Source organism: Gymnogyps californianus, chromosome 1 (genome assembly GCF_018139145.2).
Source record: "Gymnogyps californianus isolate 813 chromosome 1, ASM1813914v2, whole genome shotgun sequence".
Classification (NCBI taxonomy): domain Eukaryota; kingdom Metazoa; phylum Chordata; class Aves; order Accipitriformes; family Cathartidae; genus Gymnogyps; species Gymnogyps californianus.
The window spans coordinates 215,001,027-215,019,003 of NC_059471.1; the positions used below are offsets into that span (position 1 = coordinate 215,001,027).

A 17,977-nucleotide genomic window follows, 5' to 3' on the forward strand; every position below is an offset into this window, starting at 1 on the left:
GTGGGAAGCAACTTCTGGTTTATGTATAAAGTGACCCTATGATCCAGCACTGGAGCAAATAATGTCTATTGTAAACTACTCAGGAACTAAATTATATGGCATACATCATTGATCTTTTACACTCATTGAAAACATTTCACAAAATCAGTTATACATAAATCTGCAGAAAAGGTTCAGAAGCAGAGCAGAGAATGAAATTATCCAATCAGTGTATATCACAGAAATTTATCTTTGACTGGTCAAAGCTTGCTGTGTATCTGATCCCTCAGCCTGACTGTCTGGTACCTCAGCTCCTGCTCTCAAGGTGCAGGTTCCAAAAGCAAGCAAACAAAAACCTGCTAGCAAATTTACATGAACACAGTCTCCGTGTAAGCTCAGGGCTAGGGAGCCTAGTGATTAGATGTAGGTTATTTGCTTCCTTTTCCTTGTTTTATTTATTTACAGACCTCAAGAGCACTGAGATGTTCCTCCTATGCTTAGTTGTATTTCTTCTTTCCACCTTCCTCTCTCCCTTCATCCTTTGCTGTTGTCATTGGCTCTGTTGATCAGAATGTATTTGTAGGATAATCCTTACAGCCTCTCAGCAATCCTTGGGCTCTTTGCTTTCCTTGTCCCAGGATGAATCACAGAATCACTGAATCACTGAGGTTGGGAAGGACCTCTCAAGATCCTCTAGTTCAGATCCCTGCTCAAGCAGGGTCAGCTAGAGCAGGTTGTCCAGGATTGTGTCCAGTTGGGTTTTGAGTATATCTCCAGCAATGGAGACCCCACAACCTCTCTGGGCAACCTGAGCCACCCTAGTCCCACACCCCTCCTACGGAGGTGAGGGACAAGTCAGCAGCACACTATCAGTGATATCTAATGAGGAGAGGAAGGAACTATGATCTGTGTATGGGCATGGAGAAAAAGGGAAAAAAAGGCAAAGCCCTTCTAGTCTCAGTGAAAAGTTCTGATTTCCTTGCCCACGGGCTGTTAACCAGCCTGCTCCTGCAGAGTGGCCAGGGCAAGGGCTCCTTCCTGAGAGCTCCCTCCAAGGGTGGGCAGCAAAGGAAACCAGCTGGAGGCTCTGCTGACCTCTTTTTCCCTTTTATCAGAGGAGGAGGTGCTCTGAGAGACAGAGGTGGAAAATCACTAGAGAAGGAAGCAGGACGGATGCTGCACAGGACATGTGGCGAAAGCTCCCGAGCCTTTTACACCCGGGATGCGAAGTGGGGCTTATTCCCGGGGACAGTCGCTGTCAAACAGAGAAACCTGGCCCCTCCTGTAGAGCTGGGTCAACACGTCCTCCAGCTCCCCCAGAGTGAGGAGCTGAACCTCGTTCTTGTCGTTCTCAGCAATGACCGCCCAAGCCTTCCTGTGGTTGGTGTCCACCTCGCAGCAGGCACTCGACCAGAGGTGGCTGGGTTTATTAACCCTCCCCTTGGCGATATAGTTGTTCCCAGGCACGGCGCCCACGACGACGTAGGTGGTGTTACAGCCCTGGGTCCTCCTGATCATCGTTTGCTGCTCATAGTTGTTCCACGCACCGCCGTTGAGTTTCTCATCCTGGGGCACTATGTTGGTGAGGGTGAAGGTAGCCGTCCTGCTGCTGGAGTCGGGGTGATGGCCGCTGGGATTCAAATGGCCACGGTTCAAACCCGTCAGGTTCTTGTAGTCTTGGAGGATAGCCTGGCTCTTGCTGAGTTGCTCTAAACTGATGTTGAAATTATTTAAGATGGTCCGCTCTCTTTCCATAGTTTTGGGGTAAGTTGGACCGATCAGCTTGACAGGTAAAGAAGAGGAAAAGGTGTTAGTATTGGGGATGGGAGTAATGGAGCAGGTTTCCCTGGAGCAGAAGTCTCTGAGTGCTGAGCACCCATTTTTTGTCATCTCAGTGTATGAAAATGCAGGCATCAGAGAGAAATCGTAAAGCTGCCCCTCCCCAATGAACACGAGAGATTAAAAAAAAAAAGAAAGCTCAGAATTTGACTGCTCTTGATTTGACTTGTGACCTTTGAAATCCAGCCTGCAGCCTGCAGTGGGAGTGTGGGTGGACGCATGAGACAATGAGCATTTTCCACTCTCAGGTTTGAAAGGTGACTTTGGCGAGACATCTCCCCTGCCACATCTGGTTCCCTTTCCTCCCTTCTGCACATCCCACATCTGCCCAGGGCTCTCTCCAGTTCCTCCCACCCCCGTTAATCACATCCAACCTTCATCCCCTGCATCTAGTCACGCTCTCATCAGCCCTGGCCTTTGCTCCGTTCAGCCCCATTTCCACAAGAGTTCTCTCAGTCTCTATGAAAGGTTTTCACGCCTTTTTTAATCCAATCTGTCATCACCCCAGTGTTTTGCAAGCTCAGGGAAAACAAGCACAGAGATATCCTCTGCGAAGGTTGGGTGTCTTAGGGAGGTCTTGAAGGTGGACAGGATGGGAAGAGGATGAGCAGAAGAGCCGTGGAGCCCACAGGACTCCCAGGAGGAGATGAGAAGGACTCAGCCCCTTCTCCTCCTCTCCTGCTTTGCCCCTCACTTGGGAAGAAGTCTGTGTGGTTGCTGCAGGTGTATCACACTCCTGAAACACCAGTGTTTGCCTCCTCTAACCCCATACATAGGGAGATGTATTGGGAAACCAATCCTAGAGGTGAGGTTTCCCTGGGAGGGCTATAGTTCATTGCGAGGATGAAGTTTTTTTGCTCAGTAAGCAAAAAGACCTCAATGCAAGTCAGATCTGTTCCTGCAGTGCTAATAATATGTGCCTCAGAGCTGATCTGTGCCAGGCAGCACAGATGTGTTCCTTCTGCGGCATCACTGAAAATGAGTTAGAAATGATCAGCCTCTTAAAGGAGCTCATAATCCCCAAAGAGACCTGGGGAAACCTAAATACTGCAAAAAGACCTCTGAAGAAAGTTAGCAAAATCACAGACTTCGTAGATGGCCTAGGTCCATGGTCCAGGAGGAAAAGAGAGAAGTTTTTATCCCTTCTAAATGTGGAGGCTGCAGTGGTGCAACAGCAAATTAGTTGCTTGGGTTCCTATGAGTAACAAGTGCAAATGCTTTTTTTCGTAACTGTAACACCTTTCTTTTCATATTTAGGGAAACATATTCAGCCTTCCTCTGGAACAGGGCATATGGCTTTCTTCTGTGGCTCGTTTTCACCTAAATTCCCTACTGCTACTGTGCCCCCAGCAATGCCCTGAATTTCCTCTTCTTCTGTTCCATCATTTGCTTAGTCTTTTTTACTGAAGGTCTGAAGTTTGTCAGAAGGATGTTCGGGAGGGCTCTGTAGTTTGCAGAGATCTGTGTGTCTGGTGGATCCTTCTGAACCAAGCGTGAGGCAATGGTGGTAAGGGGCAACTGCAGGTGGATGGAGACCATGCCCTTCTGACTTGGCTGGTACTGATCCTACTCACTTTTCACTGCCTGAAATATCACTTAATAAATTCACCGAGCATTAACCTAACCCTCTCATCGCTGAGTGCCCGTGCCTAGATTTTTTCACTGGGTCATCTCACTCAGTTCTGAGTTTCTCTGCACTTCTCTCACGCCGCTTACTTGCAAAGCCAAACTGACTCTTCACTGGGAGCAAATAAGCTAAGTCAGGGTGAAGTGGAGATCAGAGCCCAGCACAGTTGGTCCCTCAAATTTAGCTGCTGTTGGATGTCTTTTCCCCATCGTTTGGTCCCCCATCACAGCATGGGACAGGGAGGGGGGTCATTTGACTTAATGGAACGTAAATTAATGTAATGTAATATAATTTGACTTAATGTTCCTGTAAGGTCAATGCGGAAAAATGGGCACTTTTAGGATATGACTCATCTCATCCTCCTGCTGATGTCTCAGACGCATCAGAGGAATTGTGTGGTGAAAGTGTTTGAAGTTAGATGAGATGAATCCCATCCAGTGGGTCCATTTGCATGTGTGTGGGGGTAGAGGAAAAAGAAGTGTTCGGTTAAATGCTGCAGTTCATCTTTTAATGACTGGAGGGTGACGCACTATAAGAGAGGACACTCACCTGGGGCTCAACCAGCCAGGTTTTAGGTCTCGTGCCAGGTCCAGGCTGGTAGAGGTAAGCAGAGTAGACGGGAATACGCCTGTTCCTGTCGTACAGGGTGGCAAAGTAATACTGGTTCTTGTATCGCTGGCAGATCCAGGCTGGGCTCTCCGGCTCCAGGGCTTCATTTGGGGGGATTTCCCGGAAGAAAAACTGAGGGCATGAACTTTCAAAAGATGTCACCACCTCGCTGTGTCCCAGCCAGAGGCAGCTCGCCGAGACCTGCAGCAGCAGCAGCAGCAACAGCATCGCGGGGAGGATTTCAAGTGAAGGGCTCTTGCTCACCTGGAGGGCAAATGCAGAGGTACACTTAACTTGGAGAAAGCTCATCATGGCCTGGAGTCATTTTTGTGCTTGTGGGACATGGCTGGCATAGGAGGGGACTATGAGAGACCAAGGAGGGGACAACTTCTGTCCTCCTGGATATGGAAAAGTCAACAGGGGAATAAGGGTGAAATCTAAGACAGGTTTTAGGTGCCTAGAGGAGGCAGCAGTGGGAGAATTTAGCCCGTCTGAGGAGGGATCCAAACCTTTATGTCTAATCAGCTCACGCAGCAAAGTTTTCTTGGAACTGAGGCATGGCATTGGGACAGGGCCACCTTTTCCAACCTACCTGTGTTGGCCGAGAGCTCAGCTTTTGCATTGGCACTGGAGAAAAAAGCCTAAGCAACCCAGGGGCTGGAAGCCCCTATTTCAGAATAGCATCGCTCTCTCTTCTGTTCTGAGGACCTTCCCACAGCAGAGGACCTGTAGCTGGGCACATACTCTGCTCAGCCACCTGCGATGCTGAGCTGGGCTTTAGTCTCGCAGGGGATTTGGAAGGGGAATAACAGTGATGTTGTGCTTCCTACATGTCTCTGGCCCCATCCAAGTTCACACAGATATGCAGCTCTTCCGTAACTCCTCTGTGCTCGCAAGAGGATTAATCTCTCCTAAAGTTAGGTCAGATGTTTAACCCAAAGTGGTTCAGCTTGGGGTCTTGGCTTTCAGCTGACATTGGGAAACGTGTGTCCTGCCGCTCAACTTGCATTTTTGGGTTGTCCAACCCCAGACAATGAACTTACAGACAGAGAAGGGGCCAAGTAGATGGCAGCAGCAAGCACGAGGGACGACGTCTCTATCTCATCAGCAGCCTGGCTGCTGCTGTAGCAATGCAGATATTGAGGGGCAGCTCTTCCCATGGTTGCACAGGATTCCTGCTGATCCCCATCTTTAGTTTTGCTGATTGTTTTTCTTGTACAGTAAAAGGCGCTGGTGCAGGAAATTCTATTTCTTGAACAGAAGCAGGTCCTGTTTTGTCTTTCTCAGGTGTTGACATGATTTTCAGGAGTCAGCAAGATCTTTCTTTTTGGAGAAAACTGCTGAAAAATTCCCTGTAATGCTGGCAGCGATGCAGGGTGCTTTATTTTCTTTCAGATGCACCGCAGGCTTTGGGATAGCCGTGATGTTTCCATTTTTATTGCTAGACATTCGATGGAGTGGTTTTAAAATCATTAGCATTTTGAATAAGGCAGGCAGGACAAGCAGCTAAAAGGATTCATGGGAGAGAAAGCTGCCATGGCCTCTAAAACACAAACCCCATCTTTGGCTGGGGAAGTGTCTCAGCTGAGGACTACTGAAGGCTTGAAAAGTCTCCTTGCACATTTGCTTTTTTCTTATTCTTTTCCCTGACCCTCATCTATTAATTTCCATTGGATTCAGGATATTGAGCTAGATATACCCTTGCTCTGACCCAAGATATCTGGTCCTTTATCTCTTTACTAGCGCTGGATCAGGAACGTGGTGACCAGTAAGCTGAAAACTGAGAAAAGTGAACCACAAGAAGTGACTTATTACAGTACTCTGCAGAGCACGACCGTATCTGCCCCAGCTCAGGCAGAAAAGTTACTGAAAAGTCCTTCTTTTGCACTACCCCCTCCGCGAGCTTAAAATATATCTAACTAACTTAATATCAGATATATAGAAACCAACCTACCGTGTAAAAGAGCGGCACATAAATATTTTTATTCACAGGACTCTGCTCACAGGCCCGAAGTGGTAGAGGACTTTCAAATGCTGCTGCTACAGTCTGAAACTGGCTGTGACCTTAGGGCGGTTTATATATGATCTCCAGGAAGGCAGAGTTGTTAGATTTCTCAAACAGGGTTTAGAGTAAATTTGTCCAGGAGTGGAGCCAGGACCTGTGTTTTTCCAGAGGTCTTTTGCAAGGTCATGGCTGGAGTTATGGTACTCAGTAAGCTCCCCCTGCCCCCATTCAACAGTTTTATGTGAATTTTCCAGGTGACTTGGCAACTGAAACTTAATTATGCAAGGTGTTTTATGGCATTTCTGATAACCTTGAATCAAGTCTTCCCTACAGCTGGGAGCCAAACTCTGTCAGTGGGCCAAAATAAGACCTTGAATCTACCCTTTCCCAACGTTGCACATGAAAGCGGGTACAAACTCAACTCATGGTGCATGCTGTAATTGACAGGCAGTAATTCATAAGCGATGTTGCCAGATCAGGTGTAAAGGATTGCCTGGCACTAGCCACCCTCAGATCAGGACAGGACTCCGCACCCAGCATCTTCAGTGCATCTTGTACAACATTTGTCAGACGCCTGTGCTGCAGGCAGGGGCATCGAGATACAACCCAAAGCCTGGTGTTCACTCTTAGCTAACCAAGACCTTGCTGGAGCCTAGGCAATAATCCATCCTCAAAGAGATGTCCAAGACAGGCAGAAGAAATTGCAATCATCAAGATGAATAATTAAAAAAAAAAACAAACAAGACAGAACCTGTTTTCCTACAATTAGACATCTCGCTTCACCATCACCATCATCTCCTTGTGCGTCTGTTCCCAAGGCTTCCCGTGCTGCTTGTTTCCCCGAAGCATCCTTGGCCGGGTTCAACATTTGGCTGGGGCAGCAGGTGAGCAGCAGGAACGCTGCCACCCTGTGTGCAGTGTTATAGATATATACTTATTTTTATATATATTTATATTTATATATATAAAGCGCCTATCACCATATTGATAAACATTCTTTGGAACCACTCTGACAGCAGAGGTAAGAACAGCAGTCAGCCTGTCAGTAGCTCAGCACTTCTGTTTCCAACCAATTTAAAAAAAAAAAACAAAAAACCAACCACAAGACTTTGCTGCCAGCCTGCCAGGCTGGTGTTTAATACTGCTACTCCATCAGGGTCGGAGGGAGACCTATTGTAAATGGCAGCAGTTTGCAGTGTGACTTCTCTTCAGAGCGTCCCACCAGGTTTTGGTGACTTTTCCAGATGGGTGACACATTGCCAGAGCTGCTGAGGGCTTCAGATCTAATGGGATCTGGGGGATCAGCTTCTGGGAGTGCCAGTTCATAGTGGGGTAGTTTATTCCCTTTGGGAATAGCATTCCTTCTTTGAGGTTTTGATCCAAGCATCACCAAAAGTGAACTTTTTGCTGGAGCCCACCTGATTTTATTATTTTTTCAAAGACCAGGGATTAGCTCGTGTGGTGACAATTTCCGAGCTTCTTCCAGTCTCTTCTGCTTCTAAGTGTCTCTCTCGTATTCTCCAGATCTTTACTTTTCAATGCTTGAGTTTCTTTCCCAAGTCATTCCTTCTGTCCTGGCCCTCCTTAACATAAAACGTTAAAGAAAGAGCTGCAAAATACAGTGCACGCATAAACTCTCATTTTCTCCTGGGAGGGGGGATGTTAGAGCTCAGCAACTGCAGCCCACCCTTTGTCTGATGTATTTATTCTGAAGCTAAGGAAACACTTTAAATATTGCAGTCAACGATGAGAAAGGAGCAAGAGCTTACCTTGAAGCAGAGCCTCAGAACAAGCAGCTGAACCGTTGCTTCACTCTTCTCCCTGGAGAAACAGTTGTCTGATCCCTCGAGAGTCCCACTGCAATATATACCCGGTCATAAATCTGCCCCTTTTCATAAAAAGGGAAACTCACAGAAAAGAGAGGATTTCTATTGTTATTCAGAGGCGATTTGTTCATGCCTGCCCAGAAATGGGGTGACAATTGCTATATTTGCTGTGTCCTCAGGGTTTCTCCCAAGTTTGCTGACTTGCAGCATCACGTGTCAGAAGCAGATAACTGCGTCTGGTGATTTCCCTTTCCTTTTCCTCATTCCCCATGGGCACCTACACACATTTCTGTTCCCGGCAGACTGTCTCTGGTGGCATTAGACCGACCAGCCTGTCTCTGAGTACACACAGATGTTCATAGTCTGCTCTTCTACAGCCTCTCAGAATATAATTAGTATGGTCAGGCTACATATTTTCCCTTGCCTGATGGCAAAGGCTTTGTAACAGCCCTTATTAATGCCATCCTACAGAGCGTGGGGGCAGACCTCGGTCTCTGCCTGCTGCTGTACAGCCACTGCTGAGCCTGTGTTCAAATCGGATCCCAGTCTGCCCAGAAAGGAGGCTTGGTGAAGACAGGGTTTCTCCTCTTAGGAGTGGATAAAAGGGATTTGGAGGGATGGATACAGAGATCAAGGTTTGGTAGGCTGCGCTCTCTTGCCCTCAGAGGACAGAGGGAATGAGAAAGGTTGGTTCCTACGGTCTTTTTAAGGACAGCTGGAGGAAAGATGCTGGTTTCCCACATGATTAGTGGGGTGGAAATGGGACTAAAGATTGTTAATGGTTATGACCAAGAATCACCAGAAATGGGTATGACAAAAGTCAGGGACTCTAAGAAGGGTCCCTTGTCCTGAGCTGCACGTTGGAACGGAGTTAAAGGGGTCTGGCAATATTTTGTACAAATTTTGATTAAAAGCTGCAGGGAGCATGACTATTTTATCTTGAATTTTTCATTTCTATACAGACCCCTAGTCCCCAGGCCACACGCTGCGTGTCTTACCCTACATACCTCTGAACCCCAAGGGTTCAGTTTCTCTGATCTAGCAAATGCTCCCTCCTGTAGCCCAGTAAAAGCCTCAATGGGAAGCAGTTCTTCACACTGGATTTCACTCCCTGAGCTCTGCCCTTGCCCTCTGGGTCTGATCCTGCTACATTTTGTCAGTGCAAGAGCTTGGCCTGTGAAAGCATGTCTCGAGGTATTGGAGCAATGGGCTTCTGCGATTCCAGGTTAAAACAGCATTTGATGGACATTTCTGAAGAAGAATAGCAAGGTGCTGAGCTTGATGTGCAGGCAATCCTTGTTGGTCCTCTGCTTTTAACACAGTAAAGTATCGGGTCATGGTTGGAGTGCTGCTGCTCACAAAAAGCCATTATATACAGAGAAAGGAAGAGGACAGGCATTCAACACCAAGTTTCTTCTTTCTTCAAAACGGACTGAAAATAGCCACAGTGAAAGAGTAAGCAGCCAAAGCAGATACCAGCTTAGGTAATACAATCAATACCCAGCTGTGGTATCAAAAGTGCAATGGAAACATAGTTCAAGTTTTCAAAAGGCCTGATGGTGAAATCCCACGCTGAGCAATTTGCAGCAAGCCAGTCTTGGATAACAAAAAGCTTTTCCACGTAACTGGCATCAACAAAAGCTAACCTGGGTTAACTCTTACAGTGGACGGTGAAACTGTTTCAAATCCTTATGTGGGCACTCTTCTTTTGGAAGTGGAGGAAAATGAGTGCAGTTTAGCTGTGAACAAATGAGCAGTGGGAATGAAACCAAACTCTTCCATTTGTCCACAGTTTTAATTAATCTGGGCAAACTTTCCTGAGTGTATCCAAAAAATGTACTGTGTCTAAAATACAGATAACAGTCCAGGAATACTGTAACAATGAGTTGGTTGTTATAACCAGAAATAACCAGAAGAAGCCATGAACCTCCTGAGGTCTATGAGGTCATGCTTTTGCATTTCACTGATTTTTATAAAAATTGTGCTCTAATGCTTTATAACCGGCACTATTCTGCCTTTCATGTCAGTGTAGGCAGTGCCTACGTGTTGTCCAGAGCTGTGCACTTTCTGGATGGAGAGGTGATGTGAGTGATGTTGAATGAGCTCTCCTGCAGGCCAGCTCCCATGTGGTCTGTCCTGTAAGACAAACCTCCATTTCTTCAACTTGTAAAGGTCAGAGATTGAAAAATCCTATTGGATCCTCCAGTCTTCTCCCTGTTGGGAGCCCAGAGATTCGTAGATGAAGTACTTCCAATCATTTTTCCATGTCATGGTTGAAAAGAAACAGGACTTGCAGCACTTTTCTAGGGAAAGTGTATCGAAGTCCAGATCTGGCTTCTCCACGAGGATGTTCTCTTGATACCTACCACAGTTTTCTTTCTATCAGATGCTAAAGACAGCAGTCCAACCTCCTGCTCAAAGCAGGGCAAGCTATGAGGTAGCTGTCCAAATGCAGGGAAATGCAAATACCTCTTGTGACTGCAGTGCAGGAAAAAGGGAATTTTTGAACCAGCAGCGTCAGATGAGGGCACTATTTCTACTGCAGAAAAAGAGGTGCCACCAAAGCCTTCTCTTGAGTCTTCAGTCCCCATGGAAGAAGCAAATGAATAGCTAAAGAGATGCTAAGTAGATTGAGAGGTGCAGGTCTTCAGGAAGGAGTAAATCACAGCAGCAGAAGTCAAATGGGCGTGAGAAAACAAAACGTAAGGAAGAGAAACGTCACTTGGACATGTGAATCGAGGAGGTGTATGCTGTTCTGGACTGCTCTCCTTAGAGGGCAGCAAAGCTCCTGGTATCCCATGGCCACAGGCAGGACCTGAAGATTTTCGGTTGCTGGACATGCCACCCTCACTGACCTGTGTGTCACCTCTGGTTTTGGGAGGTAATCTGCTGATGTGAGCGAGGACAGAGAGGGACTGTAGACACCTCAAGGCCAGCGCACTCTTTTGCAACAACCAGGATGCTGAGACACGCACGTCTCACCTTACCACTATGCCGAGCATGTTCACCCTTGCCAGGTGTTCAAATAAGCGTGAGCTTCAAGCGATGGTTAAAAAACTGACCCAGATCAGACCAAAGATCTGAGGTGCCCAAAAGAGGCAGCAGCTGCTTCTTCTGTCCCTCCCCAGTGTCCCAGAAGTGGTCTCAAAGCAGCTCTGCCATGCACTTAAGGAACATGGCCCATCTCCCATGCAAACAACACAACCCTTGTCCAGGGCCACGTAAGAAGTATCATCACATTTATGGAGGAAATGCGGGGAAAAGGTAAGGATGTAAAAGATTTACTAGGCTGCCTAATCCCTCCAAGCAGAGCGGGTGTATATTATCCGTTTTAAACTATATACCTTGAGCTATTCTTCTACGCAACATGCCAAACGCTGGCTTATGGAAATCCTTGCATTTTGGAGACCAATGTGTTCAATCCACCCTTTCCCCATAAGGATCAAGCAGTGTTTTTAATATAGTACAGTCCAGCTGAAAAAGTTGGCATGTGATTTGGGTGACTTTAGTTATATTAACGCTACCAGACTGAGTGCCACGGTCCCATGCAGAGCAGGTAACACTTAGGTGACAGTGGGGTCTCCTCCTTGTCACCGATGAAGCATCACCCTGCTACAAATACTCACCAGCCGAGAGCTGTCGGGTTGCCTGTGGTTACTTTCACTCTTTCAGTTTCGTTCAGCTTTGGAGACCAAAAATCAGTCCGTTATTTTCACTTTCTGATTCTCATGCAGCAGCACGGAGTCCGCTGGGGAGGATTAGGCAATAACTGAAACCCCTTGTCACAGATGCACGCCAGTACTTCTGTGGGTTGGGTGTTGATGGATGAAGAGACGGCATCAAGGAAAAAGCAGGATATTTGCCTGGGAGCAGAGGTAAAGTGTGGATGGCAAAAGCAGTGATGCAATATTGATGTAGAAGGAAAATAACAGCGCTATGTTTGTACCTATGACACATGGAAATCTTAAAATAATCTTATATAAAAATCTTACAAAGGAAGAAATAAGAAGAGATGCCCATCCCCAAAATCTCTCTATATGGGATTCATTCATCCTAACTAACTCAGGCATTTGAAAAAGAGATTTCCAAACCTGCCCTTTATAGTCAATGGAGAGAAAAGGTGTCTCCAGAGATGACTTCGTGTTAGCCCAAATTAAGCAAATGTAAAATGTAAGACTGTAAAATGGTTCAAATTAAAGTGTTTATTTCTGTGTTGAGTATACAGGCAGTCAAAGCTGATAGCTCGGTCACAGATGTCTGACTTTTAGATACTTAAAAGCCTTGCACAATAAATCCACCCCCTCTCTTGGTGACTCTGGTTTTGGGGTATATCTGGAAAAGCATTGCAGGCCAAGTCACACCATCACTGGGGTCATGTCTCCAGGTTTCGAAGCAGCTCTTTCCCACGTACCGAGGAAGAAGGTCGGTTCTTGCACTGTGGTATGAAAATCAGCAGAGAACTTCTGTGTCTTAACACCTTTTGTGGACTAGAAGTGGTTGCAGATGCAGTCTAGGTTATGTCAGACAGATGGGTTTCCCCACGGAAAAAAATTTGTTTGCTTGAATTTCAAGAAACTCAACCCCATGACTCAGGGTGGAGAGGGCAGGCTTCTTGCTGACGTTATGGTGCTGCACTAAAAAAGGCAAGCGTTAAATGGATAGAGAAATCCTGCCAGTGAGGTCAGGGCTGGGTGGTCAGGGATGGAGGAGGTGTATGCTCGTGAGAGGAAAAGGAGGGACCACGCACATTCGGGTCAGTAAGCATGGATCACTCCTGACGAGATCTTCCTAGCAATGCCTCCTCATATGGCCTGGTCATGAAAGATTAGCACCAAAGAGGAGGTCTAGACAGATCTGGGATCTGTCCTTTTGCATTTTCTAGGGCTCGTGAGACCCCTTTCTTCCATCCCTCCAGTTTGCTTCTCCCTCAAAGGGCTCCCTCGTTCAATTTAGCAGCACGGCAGCTTCGCTACTGTACCCAAAATAGTCAACCCCAGCCTTCAGCACAGCCTGTCAAGGTGATTCGGTGAGCAAATGCACTTTCCCTGCAAGCTTGGAGCACGTCCCATTCCCCCTCCTCCAGGCTTTGCTCACCTTTATGGGCAGCGGCTCACTCACCTCCAGCAAGGTGCAAACTTTATCTGGAGAAAAGCAGCAGCACCAAGCTGATGCACTGCTCCAGTTGACTGCTGGTCTCGTTGACAGCAAGGGAAATCAAAGGGTAGTAGGTTGGACTGGAAAGTATCTCTCTCACACCCTGCAGTTGAAATGGTAAAATGGAAGTCCCAAGACATTAAAGCAACTCTGGAGCCTGAATTTGTGGGATTTCCTTCCTTCCGCTGTGCAGTGATAAAAGCACACTTCTTCATAAGCTATAGCAATACTCACAACGGTGCTTTGATTTCATGAACAGGCTGGTCTGTACGGAAACTAATCCATGCTGTGGTTTCATACAGATATATTTTTAAGAGGATGAAATACCTTTACTTATTAATACAACCTATTTATTAAGCCTCCTTTGACTTCTCTTCCTGGAAGACGTTTGTATATTAGGGCCAGGATTTCACCATGTATGTGGACTCTCAAATCCTGTTGAGACTTGGCTGGTTTGAAGCTGCTCTGCGATACGCTGCCAAGGTGGTCTGAGGCATGGAGCACACATCTTCAGAAAACAGGTTGAGGGCTTCAGGCTTGCTGAGTCGGCAAAGGGGAGGCTGAAGGGCAGCCCAATAGCTGCCTACAGCTACTCGGAAGGGCAAAGATAATGAAGTCAAGCTCTTTGTGGTAGAGCCAGGCACTATAACAAAGGGCAGCAGCCACAGACTGTGGCTTGGGAGGTGCAGGTTGGACAGCAGGATAAAAAATGTCTCTAGGCGGGTAGTACAGCACTGCGACAGGTTGTTGGGAAATGACAAATGATGAATTGTGGAGGTGACTCAAGGCTTAGCTGGATGAAACCACGGCTAAGCCAGTCTAGAGCTGACAGTGCTTCCGCTTCAAGCAGGAGGTGGAATTAGAGTCCTCCAGCTGATGTTGCCAACCAACATTTCTATGACCCTACGGTAGATGCACCTCCCATCTTCTCCCCACACTGCCCTGCCCTGCCCAACACACTCAGATATTGTCTGGAAAATTATAACAAGGCAGCAGATGGCCAAATTCCCTTGTCCTAAGAGTTGTACGTTAGTCTTTCTACAGCCCAAAGCCACAAAAACACACCACATACCTCAGAGAGCCAAGAGGAGGGCACGTTTCCAGATTCCTGGTTCAGACTCCTCTGGGGGATAGACACCAACCAGATGAGACCCCATCAGCTCATCTTCCCCCACAAGGAGACACCGATGATAGATATCCATGGTCTCTGCACCAACCCAGTTCCTCTGCTAGCCATGCAAAATCACCCCACCGTGAGAACTGTGCTTCAACCGCTCGGGAGCCCCAGGTGGCCCTCTCTGCAGTAAACACAGGCTGCGTTACTGCACATTAATTATGCTGAGGGTAATTAGCAGTTACGTCAACATGAAGATTTCCGGTTAGGCTGCTGGCTCACTCTATATGGAAATTAGGTTGTTGATTGTGAGCGGAAATATGTCAGATGAAACTCCAGAGGAAAAGCCTCATCGCTAATTAGGAAGAGCGGCACCTTTGCTCAGGGGTTGTCCCTTGGGTCGTCTCTGCCGGACTTGGCATCCCCTGAAGCCTGTGGATGTGGCATGGCAGGAGAAGCCAGCTGCCCACATTGGGCAGCCCTGATCTTCACTTCACCTCTGAAGACGTCAACTCTAGTCGTTCAGTGCTCACGGCCTCTAGCCATAAGAGACGTGATAATGCTGCATCGTAGGAGGGTGGCAGATCCTGCCGCTATACAGGCTTCATCTTCTGTTAGGAGACAGAAGTTGTGATTTAAGAGAAAGCCCTCGGAGATGCTGAAGCTGCCAGGAGAGACCTTATTCCTGTTAAGTATAATCTTAACTATGTGTTTTGTCATTTTGTATTTTTGTGACTTTCTTGCCATTACTGAAAAATCCAGACTTCTAAGTAAACAGATCCTTCATTCGTAAATCTTGCTCAGTGGTCATGCTCATTGATTCCTAAACATATTTGTCATAAAAGGATTCAGACGTAACACTTAGCTTTTGGGAAGGTGATAAAACCACTGGGTATTAAGTGCTAAAATGCCACTTAGGTTGATCTTAGGAGTTCATTCAACAAACTTACTAAGTTTAAGTTACAATCTGTGTTTAAGAGAGCATGAGCAAACAGCCTGCTCTCCCCAACTGCAGGGTGAAGGTTTTTCTTACAGTGGACAAGGAGCACAAGCCAACCACTTAACTTGAGTGCATATGGTGGGAGGTCAGCGTGAAACCCTTTGCATTTTGAGTGCCTGAGACATAAGATGTTAATGTTTTCCAAGTGCATTTCAAGGATGTATATGCTAAAGACTGTGACTAAATCTAAAATCAACAAAATCAGCTCTCTGCTACCTGCTACTTAAAATTTGCATCTGGAATATAAGCTGAGGACCAGTGGGAATAGAAAGACAGCGCTCAGACACAGAGGCTCGCTGCTGCATCACGATGTATGGGTGAAGAAAGTAGCCGGGACTCAAATCCTGGCCAGGAACATTTCCTAATTAAGCTGTATTCACAAGAGACTGGCCCTTGAAGCCAGACTAACACAGACAAACAATTGCAACAACCCCCTCCTAGCTCACCCCGTCAAAATGACTCAGACTCCCAGATTTGCTTCTGGAGCTCTGTTGATGGCTAAGCAGGACTCGCCCTGTTGAAGAGCTAGTTCTCAGCACTCCCTTTAGAGTCAATAAAAAATGAATGCACATTTCCAGGGCACAGTTCACACCAGGCAGATGCAGTGAATTCTACTATAAAAGTGCTTATTTCTCTCTGATGACTGTAAGGGATCCCAGGGTGACAAGCTCTGATTTACACCTCTAAGAATACATGAGATGAGTCCCACTTTACGTTGCCATCTCTATGTACATGATGTCTATTTTATATTGCTTACTTAGCCAAAGCATAACATAAAAATACAAAAGTTATCCTTTTCCAAAGCCCTTTCCTTATGGACAGACCTCTGATGCAAGGAATTTCAGGGGAGTTTTGTAACCCTCTAGGAGGACCTGCTGCACTCGCAGCACCTTTCCCGTGTGGCAGGATGCTCTCTTGAGAGCACAACAGAAAAGTAATCAGTGTAGCAAGGAATAGGAGGGAAGGACACACTTCATGCAATTCAGTCTTAATGTTCGTAGATCCAGTCGTTTGACGTGACTGGAGAAGCCAACAGAGGGTGAGGACCAGAGGTATTTTTTTCTTACTTCTTCGCAGGGTTGGCTGGGTTTAGAGTAGCGCTCTGCACGTTACTCAAGCCCAAAATAGCTGGTGGCACCAGAAAATCACCTAGCATGAAGATGAGCTCATGCTAAACTAGCTATGGGCTAGATGCAAATTTGGGGTGCTTGAGAAATGAAGTCAAAAGATCTTTGTGCAGGTGACTCGCTCTGAGTCAGACCTCCTGCTAGACCAAGAGCCAGCTCATGAATGCAATGGAGCAAGTCAAAAGTCAGCTTATGCCTGCTCTAGGCTGACTCTTCCCCTTGTGCTGCAGCCTTACCCTGTAACACTCCCCTTTCAGCCCAAATAGATGACCTCAGAGGGCTGAGCACAACCCAAGAGGACCAGCGACGCTTCCTTTGTGGCCTGGTTTTCTGCTGGAGATACCACTTCGTGGAACATGGCCGTTGCCAATAGGATGCGTGAGAAAATCCTGAGTTTCGACGCTATGGATGTAGAATTCAATGCTCATTTTCACTATAAGCATGCGGAGAACAAGTTTACTATAAAAATATACCTGTGTCCATAATAAGCAAGTGGGGAAATTTGAAATGGGTATTTCCAGGAGTATGTCAACAAGATACGGTGAGTCACGAACTGTGGTAAGCTAAACTCAGCATTTCCTTTGTTTTGTGGGTTTCTGCACCGACATGGTTTTGAAAGTGTTGTATACGGGCAGCACCCGTCTTTCCAAGTAGGAGAGAGAGGAATGGGAACACAGAGGGCTGACGGGTCTGCAGGTCTAACTCGAGCAGGGTGAGAAAATGAGCCATAACAACGGGCAAATTCTTCAGCGATGAACGAAGATTTTCCTGAAACAGAAGTAGACAGGAACCCAGCAGGGAAATGCAGAAACCTGCATGCAGCCAGCTCAGACCTCACCTCAGCTGGCTCTTTGATGCCTTTCCTAAGATGAAGGCGCTTCCCTAGAACACAAAATCCACAGCAAGGACCGACTGCCAGGACCCATCTCTCAGCGGGGGATATTTGTCAGGGCAGAGAAGGTAGCTGATGAGGTTAGAGAAGCGTTGGGCAGCAGCAGACTTGCGTCTAGGCAAGCTGCAACAGCAGTCGACCTGCAGTCCACCATATGGGTCCAACCAGAGGCTGTTTCGCTCTTGAAAAGCAAAAGCAGAAGTGTCTGCTGACACCAGCAAGGAAACCAGTCCAGCAAAACTGTTTTATAGGAGATGCATTTGAATTCCAGACTGGCTCATAAGAGGCAGATCCCATTAGTAATAAATCTTTGGAGGTTTTTTTAGGTGTTTCTGCAGGTTTAATCTTCGAGGTTGCACCACACCTGGTTGCCCTCAGTGGATCCCTAGGTTGCCTTGGTAGAAAAAATAAGATTCACCAGTTCTGAATATAAACTGTTGCGCCTGGGCAAAGCAAGAGCAAATGCCACCAGCAGCATTTGGGACTGGGGAACCCTAAACCAGAAGCACGCCAACCTCATGGTCCTGGGTGCAAAGTGGTGGGCTTGCTCAAACTGTCCAATGTCAACACTTGGAGACACCACAAAACTCGGATGGAGTCAACCTTGAGCAGCTTGATCTAGCATTCATGTCGGATCTGCTGCAAGCAAGAGTTTGGACTCTCCAGAGCTCCCTTCCAACCTCAGTCTTTCCATGATGATCTTTTTGTTCTTGTCTGGGCTTCACGAGATGGGAAGTGTAGCTTCAGCAGGAGCCAAATCTATGTCTCTCATGTTCAGTGTGTGGATGCTGACCCCACAGGAGCA

At 46.9% G+C, this 17,977-nt stretch overlaps 1 protein-coding gene across 1 annotated transcript; it reads right to left on the bottom strand.

Moving 5' to 3' along the window:
- Positions 1-1,215: 1,215 nt before the first annotated feature.
- LOC127022387 (endonuclease domain-containing 1 protein-like) lies at positions 1,216-5,214 on the bottom strand. The gene is made up of 3 exons (XM_050905993.1): positions 5,098-5,214; positions 3,995-4,318; positions 1,216-1,761 (listed from the first exon to the last, which is right to left on the bottom strand). Exons 1-3 carry the CDS (start codon positions 5,212-5,214, stop codon positions 1,216-1,218), a joined length of 987 nt encoding a protein of 328 aa, XP_050761950.1.
- Between the last annotated feature and the right edge of the window lie 12,763 nt (positions 5,215-17,977).

What these genes read in the sequence shown, in the direction of transcription:
- LOC127022387 (XM_050905993.1), bottom strand. Translation starts at nt 5,214, where the DNA reads ATGGGAAGAGCTGCCCCTCAATATCTGCATTGCTACAGCAGCAGCCAG. An exon ending in ACTTGGCCCCTTCTCTGTCT is followed by an intron (nt 4,319 to 5,097) that starts GTAAGTTCATTG and finishes TTTGCCCTCCAG; the next exon opens with GTGAGCAAGAGCCCTTCACT. An exon ending in CCTGGCTGGTTGAGCCCCAG is followed by an intron (nt 1,762 to 3,994) that starts GTGAGTGTCCTC and finishes TTACCTGTCAAG; the next exon opens with CTGATCGGTCCAACTTACCC.